Genomic DNA, 12,059 nt, shown 5'->3' with positions numbered 1-12,059 from the left:
CCTGGAAATGAATTTATTTTGTCATTTCTTTAGAGGGAATTATTGTTTATGACATGGAAATAATCGGTTCGATATAATTATGGTTTGGCTACTGGCTATGAGATTGTTGTGTACGACAAGTAATATTTATGATATACAATATGATCATGTGAATTCTTTATATGAAATATGCTCATGTAAATGTTTTTCTTAGCACATACAAATCAATGCTGGAAATGATTTGAAAGAAGAAAATAAATGTGGGCTCATACTCGCTAAACCTGAACATCAAGTCTTACTGCCCTATCCTTGTCCTTTAACCGTTTGAGCTCCTACCTCACCCAGTGCATTCTTAAATAGGCAACCTGCCTTAACAGGTAGATATGTAGGGGTAAAGTGTCTAGGCAGATAGTTAACCAGATACCTACCCAGACTATTTAGTCTCATGGCTTGGGGGTGTAGAAGCTGTTCAGGGTCCTGTTGGTTCCAGACTTGGTGTATCGGTACCGCTTGCCGTGTGGTAGCAGAGACCACTTGGTATAGAGGTCCTGAATGGCAGGGAGCTCGGCCCCAGTGATGTACTGGGCCGTGCCAAGATATTTTACTGGCACAATTCAGTGTTATATTGTAGACAGAAAATGTACACAGCTAATATATACCAGCCTACACATTGCATTACATACAACTTGCAGATACTCAAGGTAGACATGAATTTATTTGAAAAAGTTTAAGAAATAAAAAAAGTACTAAAGCAAGTATCAAAAAATAGTTTGAGATGAGTTTACACTTAATGGCACTGCTGTTAGAGTGCTCTGACAGCATCAGATCACATTCAAGGCATCGGATCATTTTAACCTTCAAAAGATAACATGAACATTTGCATTATAGATCATGGTCAAGGCATTGGGTTGTTTTAACTGTTAGAAGATAAAACAGACTGGAGCATGGGGGAGGCATTCTTAACAGTTTATGGCTTTTGAATTTGATTTGCATCAGAGTACGGTAACATGCACACAATACGGTTCGTGCATAGCCAGATTAATATATAATAGTTTGTTTAAAAGCCTTGCAAGAACAATTTCCCTAATAATCTTTTTTCACGTATGTTATCAGGCTACCTAATGGGACTTCAATAAATGCAGAAAATCATCAAAATAAACATCGGACCATGTTATTTTTCTGACACCTATTTGATTCTGAGTTCGGACATATAAAGTTTGTATGTGAACCATTTCTAAGATGCATCCTTTCAGTTTTCCCAAACTCACTTGCAGATAAGAGGGAGGCGTGCACTACTGGTGCTGGCACATGGCAGATCAAATACACAGCTGGAACGCCGAATCAGCCATCTTAATAATTCTACAGATTTCAGAAAACCAGGTATTTTAATCAGCGTATGCTTACTTCGATTTTAACATTACGCCGATTCAAGATGAGCAGAGTAGTGTTTACATGACTATTGCCATACTCAGCCTATTGCCATAAGTTTAACATCTAATTATTAGTGTGCATGTAAACATACTCACTGCCTCAATGAACACTGAACCGAGCATAGATTTTGAAATGTGTAGAGAAGTAACAAAGACACAAATATTCAGGGAAAACACACAATGTATAAAAAATAACCCAGAGTTGGGGGTTAACCCCCCCCCCACCAAGCAGGGAACTTCATACTTGTTACTAGTTGGTCACAGTGGCCTTAAAGCAGTGGTATTCAAAAATGTTTAGCGGGAGCCCATTTCCCCACCCTCGCAAAAATGTATTGCAACCCCACCCCGACCGAATCTAATGACAACCGTAAATGATTTTTTTGGGGGTGAATTCCAATCTTTACATCAACAAATAAGAGATGAAAGTGTGATGAATTGAAGGTTATCAAAATGAAGAAACCAATAGATACATTTACTGAACACAATTTTTATCCCCCTAATCATCTTTCTCAAAATGTTTGTCCCATACAAAAATGTGTACAAAACTATTTGGGCATGACCACAACTTTGAATACCACTGCCTTAAAGGCTTCATTTTGCACTTCCAAGTGTCAACATCATCCAAACATTTACCATATAAAACTAAATGAAAGAACAGTATCAAAAGCATGTGTTACATAAACATACAAGATAATGTACATGAATTCAAGCATTACCCAGGTTTTTGATCCTTTGGACAAAGGTGCCAAAAAAGGCTTCCAGTTCCCAGACTTGGCATCAGATTTGGGGGGGGTTTCATGATCAAAGTAGGTTATTTCTGCAAACTACGTATTGCTGTTGGTGTGCTACAACTCAAATATAACAGTTATGACTGGTGGTTGACACACAGTTTTAACCATTCACTAATTGTAAGCTGTTGCACATGGAAGACAGTTATTCACTCCATAATATCACCAACACCCTCTGAATTGGCCACTTAGTACCTTTTCTTATGCTCAACAGCAGAGAGCCTTGTCTATTACCATATCAGTTCAAACACTGACTCACTGTGGTTCCGTATTCCTCACCAAAAAAACTCATTTGACATGGTTTTGTGACACACTTTGCTTGACCTTACCCTCTTGGAATGGCTGAAATGTAAACTCCAGTTTAAGGTTCAAGGCCAACTTGAGATGGACCCCTCTAAACTCCAGCAAAGAGGAATAACTACAAACTACTAAAGGAAGTTCAACAAAACAGCACAGCTGCCCTGAGAGACTAATAGACATGTTCTGAAAACAGTTGGGTCACTTTGGATCTTCAGACATGGTCAAGTGTAGCTGGGTAGGAAGAGCCTACTCGTTGAGTTTGGCATGTTTCAGTTGAGCGTTCACTGGCCTAAATACTGAAAGGCAGACCAATTAATCCTCCTCGAGTCACATATACACAACAACTGTTCCCACACAATGCTCCCTCATACCCTCACTGTCCCAGATGTGAGAATATATCATAAGAGGGCCAGGTGGGCAAATGAAGAAGTTAGGCTCGCAAACCTGGAGGCAAAAGGAGAAAAATGTAATGTCAGTTTCAAGTAGACAATAATTGTACCTAATCCACAACATCCATTAATTTATTCGAACCACTGTAAAATGACAATTACATGCAAAATACTACAGAAGTATTATCTTAAAACCAACATGTTATACTTTTTGTGATGCATGCCAGAGCCCAGATAAACACACCTTTCTCGCAGGTGCTGCTCTGCTTCTCCTGGGCAAAGTTGAGGCGGTTCTGCTCCACGGCCGTCCCGTTGGACTCTGGGCTGCTGCTCCGCGACGGACTGCTGGTGTCCTCGTTCAGGTGGGCCAGGTCCAGGTGCTGCTGGGCCAGCTTCAGGTGCCTCCTCAGCCTCTCCAGCTCCCGCTGTGAAGTCTCATCCCCAAACGACTCACGGCCCGAGTCGCCCAGGTTGTAGTCCAACCGCATGCCCTTGGGGTCCTTCTTCAGAGCTGTGTTGTAGCCTGGAGGAGCTGTGGGCACCCGGTGGCCACATAGTGTTGGACGCTGGCTAGCCAGTTGGTGGGGAATTGGGGGGCGAGGACGAGGGCGGCAGAGACAGTCCCGGATGCCGCTATAGCCCAGGTGGAGGATCTCCAGCAAGGTGAAGAGCAGACAGAGGGCACTCACCCCGTACATGATGAGCAAGAAGATGGTCTTCTCTGTGGGGCGCGACACAAAGCAGTCCACCGTGTGCGGGCAGGGGGAGCGTGTGCACACGTACGAGGGAGACACCTTCAGGCCGTAGAGGATATACTGGCCGAACAGGAAGGAGACCTCGAAAGCAGCACGCGACAACAGCTGGAAGATGTACACCTTCATGAGGCCATTGCGCTTGATGCGCCGGCGCCCGTCATGCTTCTTGTTGGGCTTCTCCTCTTTCTTCTTCTCCTTCTCCACCTCAATCTCCTCCGAAATCATGGGATCCTCCTCACCATTATCCTCCGCCTCCTCGTAGTTCCGGTTGGTCCCTAGGCTCACCATGGGCATTCTCCTACCACGGGGCCTGTATTCCTCGTCGTCCATGCGGGCAATCTTGTGCATGGCGAAGCCCAGGTACATGACGGTGGGGGTGGTGATCATGATCACCTGGAAGACCCAGAAACGGATGTGCGAGAGCGGCGCAAAAGCGTCGTAGCACACATTTTCGCAACCGGGCTGGTGCGTATTGCACACAAACTTGCTCTGTTCATCGTAGTAGATGGATTCGCCTCCTACAGCCGTCAACACAATGCGGAAGACGATGAGCAGCGTGAGCCAGATCTTGCCCACAAAGGTGGAATGGTTGGAGATCTCATCCAAGAGACGAGTCAGGAAACTCCAGCTCATGGTGACTCCGGAGTGGGGGGAGAGGGACACTCAACTCTATATGGGGGGGAAGAGTGGATAAAAAGTGAGCAAAACAGACTATATAGGCCTACACCATTTTGTATAGCTCCTGAGAGTGAGGCAGTACCTAGAATAAACTATGCAATATTCAACTTACATTTTTATTGAATCATATTTTACTATTTGGATTTCTCAAGAATGGTGTCTAACCCGACTCTATAACGACAACCTCTCAACTGCCAGAAGTGTGCAGCTCATTGCTGGAAAAAATGACGAAAAAGACTTCTCCTCAGTACGAGAGTTTGCAACACGTGTGAGCACCAAACGCACACACCCCTAAACAATTCCAACTTCATTGCCAATTATTCCTGGGAAATTCAGACCAGCTATTGGGTAAGAATAGTTATGTAGAACAAAGACCAGACTGTTTGACAAATTTGGACTATTCTAGTGGATATAGGAGGCTTGCTTGTCATCAAATACCTCAACTCTTTAGGCAAATAATAGGCACAAATCAGTTTCAGTGCCCACAAATACTACAATATTGAAACTGCTCACATAATATGCAGAGAAGACCTCTATTGCCTGCAGAGAACCAGTACATTTACTACACCAACCAACTGAAGTGTGTAGATGTGATATACGCATAGGCTACTAATAAAAGGATAAAATGGGTCTGTGTGATGTATGCCTCTTTTTCTGTTTGTCATTACAGGCCTCTATGAAACAGTGTCAATCAATTAATGGATACTCATATGGTCTATTTGATTGGTAATATTAAAAACAAAAAACCCTAGCAAAATCAGATGGCTCAAGGAATTAAAAGGCACATAACACGATAGATGAGCAAATGCACCTATATCTTGCCTTAGCTGCAATGTACTACCATCAGGAGACAGATGTGATCCATCAGCAAGATATCACTAATAGCCACCAGATGGCATTAACATCAATGTAAGCGTCTCACAAAGGCAGCCCTCATGAGTTTGGCTCAGTATGTATAATACCAGTTATGTCAGCTTTTCCTTCTTGAGATGTCACAAGCTTGGGCAAGGATCTCATGAAATGGGCACCAAATATATATTTACTCAAAACTACATCAATGAGCTATGCACAGTACATTTTAGAAATGGATGATTTGGGCATTATAAATTCTTGACCATAAACTGCCTTAAAAAGGGGCAATCTGATTGCTAAATCCATGTTTGTACTTTTAAATTAATGACAAATATGAAACTTAAATGCTTCAAGAGCTTAGTTCAACTGTCCTACCTCATCAGAAATCAAAATATAACCTTGTTTACGCCACTTTTGGCCCTTTTTAATCAAGTTCTGGCTTGGATTAGATCTTATCTGTCGGAAAGATATCAGTTTGTCTCTGTGGATGGTTTGTCCTCTGACAAATCAACTGTAAATGTTGGTGTTCCTCAAGACTCCATTTTAGGACCACTATTGTTTTCACTATATATTTTACCTCTTGGTGATGTCATTCGGAAACATAATGTTAACTTTCACTGCTATGCGGATGACACACAGCTGTACATTTCGATGAAACATGGTGAAGCCCCAAAATTGCCCTCCCTGGAAGCCTGTGTTTCAGACATAAGAAAGTGGATGGCTGAAAACGTTCTACTTTTAAACTCGGACAAAACAGAGATGCTTGTTCTAGGTCCCAAGAAACAAAGAGATATTCTGTTGAATCTGACAATTAATCTTGATGGTTGTACAGTCGTCTCAAATAAAACTGAAGGACCTCGGCGTTACTCTGGACCCTGATCTCTCTTTTGACGAACATATCAACACTGTTTCAAGGACAGCTTTTTTCCATCTAAGTAACATTGCAAAAATCAGAAACTTTCTGTCCAAAAATTTAGAAAAATGTATCCATGCTTTTGTCACTTCTAGGTTAGACTACTGCAATGCTCTACTTTCCAGATACCCAGATAAAGCACTAAATAAACTCTGCTGCTAGAATCTTGAGTAGAACCAAAAAATGTGATCATATTACTCCAGTGCTAGCCTCCCTACACTGGCTTCCTGTTAAGGCAAGGGCTGATTTCAAGGTTTTACTGCTAACCTACAAAGCATTACATGGGCTTGCTCCTACCCATCTTTACGATTTGGTCCTGCTGTACATACCTACACGTACGCTACGGTCACAAGAAGCAGGCCTCCTTACCGTCCCTAGAATTTCTAAGCAAACAGCTGGAGGTATGGCTTTCTCCTACAGAGCTCAATTTTTATGGAATGGTTTGCCTATCCATGTGAGAGACGCAGACTCGGTCTCAACTTTTAAGTCTTTATTGAAGACTCATCTCTTCAGTAGGTCCTATGATTGAGTGTAGTCTGGCCCAGGAGTGTGAAGGTGAAAGGAAAGGCTCTGGAGCAACGAACCGTCCTTGCTGTCTCTGCCTGGCCGGTTCCCCTCTCTCCACTGGGATTCTCTGCCTCTAACCCTATTACAGGGGCTGAGTCACTGGCTTACTGGTGCTCTTCCATGCTGTCCCTAGGAGGGGTGCATCACTGACGTGATCTTCATGTCTGGGTTGGCGCCCCCCCTGGGTTGTGCCATGGCGGAGATCTTCGTGGGCTATACTCGGCCTTGTCTCAGGATGGTAAGTTGGTGGTTGAAGATATCCCTCTAGTGGTGTGGGGGCTGTGCTTTGGCAAAGTGGGTGGGGTTATATCCTGCCTGTTTGGCCCTGTCCGGGGGTATCGTCAGGGTGGGTAGGAGCAAGCCCACAGTGTCTCCTGACCCTTCCTGTCTCAGCCTCCAGGATTTATGCTGCAGTAGTTTGTGTCGGGGGCTAGGGTCAGTCTGTTATATCTGGAGTATTTCTCCTGTCTTATCCGGTGTCCTGTGTGAATTTAAGTATGCTCTCTCTAATTCTCTCTTTCAGGACCTGAGCCCAAGGACCATGCCTCAGGACTACCTGGCCTGATGACTCCTTGCTGTCCCCAGTTTCAACTGTTCTGCCTGCGGCTATGGAACCCTGACCTGTTCACCGGACGTGCTACCTGTCCCAGACCTGCTGTTTTCAACAATCGAGACAGCAGGAGCGGTAGAGATACTCTGAATGATCAGCTATGAATTGCCAACTGACATTTACTCCTGGAGAAGCTGACCTGTTGCACCCTCGACAACCACAGACTATTATTATTTGACCCTGCTGGTCATCTATGAACATTTGAACATCTTGGCCATGTTCTGTTATAATCTACACCCGGCACAGCTAGAAGAGGACTGGCCACCTCTCATAGCCTGGTTCCTCTCTAGGTTTCTTCCTAGATTCTGGCCTTTCTAGGGAGTTTTTCCTAGCCACCGTGCTTCTACACCTGCATTGCTTGCTGTTTAGGGTTTTAGGCTGGGTTTCTGTACAGCTGTGACATCTGCTGATGTAAGAAGGGCTTTATAAATGAATTTGATTGATTGTTTACAGACAATGTAATTGAAAACAAACATTATTTGCCTGAAAACCTAGTTCAAACTATAATTTTGATATCATGGGTGGCCCCGTCTATGAATTTGTGAGTGAGTCCATCTCTCCAGCCCCATCTAGAAGCTATTTACATTAAAAAGGCGGCGAAGTAGGGGCTTTGTTGTTGTTTCAACAAACGTACAAATTTGTACGTTTCAAAAAACGTACAAATTCCAGGCACGTTCCAACGTTAGAGCGGTCTAGCCTGAATGTACAGGGTGGTGGGGAGGGCAAGCAGTAGGCTGCTCGCGCCGAAGAACTGGCCTCCAGTGGCTTTAAAAGTACATTTCTGCTATTTTGCCTTTAATCAGCTAACTATACTACCCCATGTACACGTAAAGTTGCCAGCCAGAGAGAAGCTATTACATACGGCCGTAGAAAATGGGTTAAATACAAATCTACGTTCCTACGGTGCCCTCGTGCTGCGTTCGATAGCTTCCATCACCTTCATCCCCTCGCACGAAGGAACAAGCTAGCACAAATCAAGATATCTATTTCTCTCTAGTAACACTTAGCCAATCAGTCAATTGTTTGGTATCTAAACTAGACAGAGAGGATAGCTACTTACATCAAATATTGAACGCAGTAGCTAAGTTAGCTAGGAGAAAAACATTTGCTTCAAGCAGCCAGCTAACGTTAGCGCACAACACTCAGAAACACAAAAAATATCCTAAACACAAACTAACGCTCAGTTTTGTTGGTTGACGTATTTGTTATTAATCTTACCTTGAATCCTACTTACTCCGTTTCTAAATTCCTTGAATTTTGCCTGTAGGCTATGCCTAAAAAAAATGTTCTTCAAATGTCTGGTCACTTTTCTCTCCACTATCGAAAAAAAGCTTCACTTTATTACCCGCATTCGAGAAATACGGGGGGGAGACAGACAAAGAACATCCCTAAATCCCAATTTTCTCCTCCCCTACGCGCGCATGCACCCCACCCCCCTCTCCAGGACCTTCTCATGAAATCTGAGACAAGGATCTACGTCGACACTCTTCATCCTCAGAACCTGAGTATTTTTTTTTTTTATACAATGCGATACACACAGCTGTGTCAGCCACCAAAACAGATTTATCCGTTTACATTGCAAATGAAGACGGCAGTACAATTCATCAAAAAAGTATGTCCCTCTCTCTCCTGAGTTCATAGACAGACTATGGCTGGGCGTAATGCAATGTTCATTTGTTCTCACAATAAAATGTTTACGATATTAATAAGAACATCAATAACTATATCATCCACAATGTAGAATGTGTACGCACATCTGTCATAATGAAATGTCTGTATGCACCCCTATAATAGAGATTTAAGAAAATTGCAATATATTTATTACTGTAAGATTTCAGTTAGCACAACTAGGCAACTGTCGCAGTATGATTTACCTGCAAGTTGGTCGCAGTATTTTACCTGCATGTTGGTGTAGTGGGAATTTGAAAATGGTGCTACAATCCTCATTGTTGTGGGATGTGCCCCCAGCTGTTATGTGGCACATAGCCGCCGCCGCCCCCCCCCTTTCCTGTCGGAGCGGGCGTTCGGAAGTAGTTATTATTTGAAACCTATCCTCCTTCTCGACACTTTCTTTGGCAAGATGGAGGTGGGAATCCTTCCTCCCAAACTAGCTTCCTTTTCCCCCCCTTTTTTTTTCTTCTTCAAACTGTACATCATATTTATTATTCAAAGAATCTGTGGCATGAGGAACCAAATACTGTATAAACTTTCACTATGGACCTGTACTGACAAACATGTGACCATAAACATGAAAAACAGAAGGGGAAAAAAGTTTATATTAAAAAATGTAGTCAAATCAATTAGGGCCAGTTACCAATCATGATTACAAATAATTTTACCATAAACATTTATGAGTGGAGGGGGGAGGCACAAATTGCACAAAACGTCCAACCTGTGGTGTCACTATACAAAACATACTGCCGAGACCTAGTGCGGGGGGTTGACAGACACACACGATGAATGGATGGATATATACACCGAACACAAATAGAAAACGCGGCATGTAAAGTCTAGCTTCCATATACAGTACATTTTTATCCTCCATTGTCATCAGTTGGCACACGCAGGAAGTACATCAAAGGCACTCCAGTCTTCTGTGAGGTGGAGATGTGTGGTCTTTTCATCCACACAACGATGTCATCAACTAGACATCATTCCACTAGATTGGGTACATTCTGTATGTTTCACTGTTAAAATAGTTCAGCAATCTCAGAGGGTAGCCTACCATTTGGTTGCCAGCCAGTCAGTCAATGATCGTGGTCATTGTTCTTCCTGTATTCACAGAAATTCAAGCAACATCGCTATGCAATTGGCAAGTAAGCAGATGTATTGTGTTCAACAAATTGCTTGCGAAAAGACTTCGTGATTGTGGATGACCGAGTTTTATTGTCTGGCCAAGGCAGTTTACCACTCAAAGCACATCATACTGCTCTTCACTGCAAACAGGTCAGAGATGGAATGTGCTCCCCTTCCCTCTTCTTGGGGAGATTTCACAAGCGTGCTTTCATTCATGGATTTCAATGTGTGGTCCCCTCGTTAACTAGACTTACAAGCTTCCTTTTCACCACAGAGGTAGAAACTCTAAACAGCAGGAACCCAAAACTTGGTGGTTATTCAAGTTGCTTGACAATAGTGTGCTGTTATGATTTGCTTTGTGCCCTGGATTGCAGCTTGTTCTTTCCCATAGGGCGGCGCACAATTGGCTCAGCGTCGTTCGGGTTTGGCGGGGGTTGAATCATCCCCTCGTGATGTTTGTCTTCCTCAATGCCACGTACTCCCTGCTTTTGAGAAAGGTCATAACTGGCTTTTGCCTGAATATTTTCGTTCTGCCGTGAGTTTACCCATTAAGGAGTTATAGACAGCTCTTTTGTCAGTGTAATAGGCAGAGGAAGAAGGAATGGGGGAGTGAGTGGCACAGAACATTAGAAATGAGACCTAGGGTTCTACACCATACTTTGGAGCACAGTAAAAAAAAAAGGATATCACAACGAAGAAGAGGAAAATCACCCTGGGAACTCACCACTTTAAAATCATTGGATATTCAGCTACATTGCAAACTGATATTCCCCACCAATTCCACCCCTGGTTGTACTTAAACATTTCAAATACGAATTGTCACAGAATTGACTAGCTATACACTAAGTATTCTGGTCAACAGAGGAGAAACTCACACCTACATACAGTATGTGCCAACAGCATTAACTCAAAACCCATCCCCACCCTCTTCCCCAAGAAAAGGTGGCTGTGCCTGTTTTAGTCACTAGGAAACAAATCTGTGGATGTGGAATTGCACTTACACTTCCCTCAGCAACTCTATAGTCTTTCTCTGTCCAAGCCCTTAGTCATGCTGATGTGCTTTGAGGCAGTTGAATTATTAGAGCCTGGCTCACTCCCCCACTGGTTGTAATGTTCCCCTCACATTCTTGAGGGGATCTCCATACCATCACACTGGCTCACAATAGACCATGCCATTTGCAAGACGTTGGATCAATTGTTGTGCTATTGTTTGCAAGACTCTTTACACTTACAGATCCAGTGATAATGGACATACACGTGACGCTACTGTGTCCTGTTTGGGAGGTGGCATGCATGGTTCATGTTTGCGGTCCAAAACAAACATTTTGCGGGTTGAGTTCAGTTTGAATAATTATAAGAATATCATCTTAACACTTTTTATTAACACTCTTTTTGTGTTTACCTTGTATAACTTAATTCTGAAGGTATGGGCTACATGTCAGAGGCACAAGACAGACTGCTTGTTCACGTTGCAAGATCAATCTACTCTGCTATCCATGTGTTTTTGATAATGTCTATTTGCTGTGTTGTTTTATATGGTCTTTGATGTTGTAATTTCGGTTGATGATGTTTATAACTGGATGGGCTATGAAACAATAAAATGTCTATCTGTGGTTCCGTCAGACGGGTTTGCTTTCAATAAACAAATTTTTCATCCACATAAATCATATTGTTTGTGTCGTGACATACATTCATACATTCACAGCCACCCCAATGCTTCAGCCAAATGCAAAACACTTGTATCATAAACATGCTCAATCCCACTTGGAAATCCCATTCATGAAATTCTGCTGCATATCGAAGGCGGTGTGATTATTAGTTGCACCTGTTCGTTTTTGGCAATTCCATTACTGAGCATACAGTAATTAAGTTCAGCAGTAAATTTTCTCTGCATTTTTACTACTTCATTCACAGTTTGGGGAAGTGAAGCCAGGTGCCAGCAAGCCTAATGCTTCCCATCTGTGTTTGTGGGCAGTTGTAGCCTAATATAGTACCTTGGAGC

General features: G+C 42.9%; 1 protein-coding gene and 1 long non-coding RNA gene across 3 annotated transcripts; one reads left to right on the top strand and one right to left on the bottom strand.

Annotated features, from left to right (window-relative positions):
• Positions 1-675: 675 nt before the first annotated feature.
• LOC139538364 (gap junction gamma-1 protein-like) lies at positions 676-8,723 on the bottom strand. 2 transcript variants are annotated; one of them, XM_071340334.1, is made up of 3 exons: positions 8,480-8,723; positions 3,131-4,310; positions 676-2,941 (listed from the first exon to the last, which is right to left on the bottom strand). In XM_071340334.1, the coding sequence occupies exons 2-3, from the start codon at positions 4,272-4,274 to the stop codon at positions 2,928-2,930; spliced, it is 1,158 nt and encodes a 385-aa protein (XP_071196435.1). In that variant the 5' UTR covers positions 4,275-4,310; positions 8,480-8,723; the 3' UTR covers positions 676-2,927. The 2 variants fall into 2 exon arrangements, with proteins under 2 accessions (XP_071196435.1, XP_071196436.1); XM_071340335.1 differs by having other exon boundaries at positions 1,876-2,941; positions 8,496-8,616.
• LOC139538366 (uncharacterized) lies at positions 7,007-7,862 on the top strand. The gene is made up of 2 exons (XR_011667722.1): positions 7,007-7,086; positions 7,175-7,862. It is a non-coding gene; the product is annotated as an uncharacterized lncRNA (long non-coding RNA).
• Positions 8,724-12,059: the final 3,336 nt, after the last annotated feature.

The sequence above is a fragment of the Salvelinus alpinus genome, chromosome 14 (genome assembly GCF_045679555.1).
Source record: "Salvelinus alpinus chromosome 14, SLU_Salpinus.1, whole genome shotgun sequence".
NCBI lineage: Eukaryota > Metazoa > Chordata > Actinopteri > Salmoniformes > Salmonidae > Salvelinus > Salvelinus alpinus.
This window is presented reverse-complemented; position numbering and strand designations above follow the sequence as displayed.

Bases quoted from the DNA above. Each gene is read 5' to 3' on its own strand.
- LOC139538364 (XM_071340334.1), bottom strand. From the start codon at position 4,274: ATGAGCTGGAGTTTCCTGACTCGTCTCTTGGATGAGATCTCCAACCAT.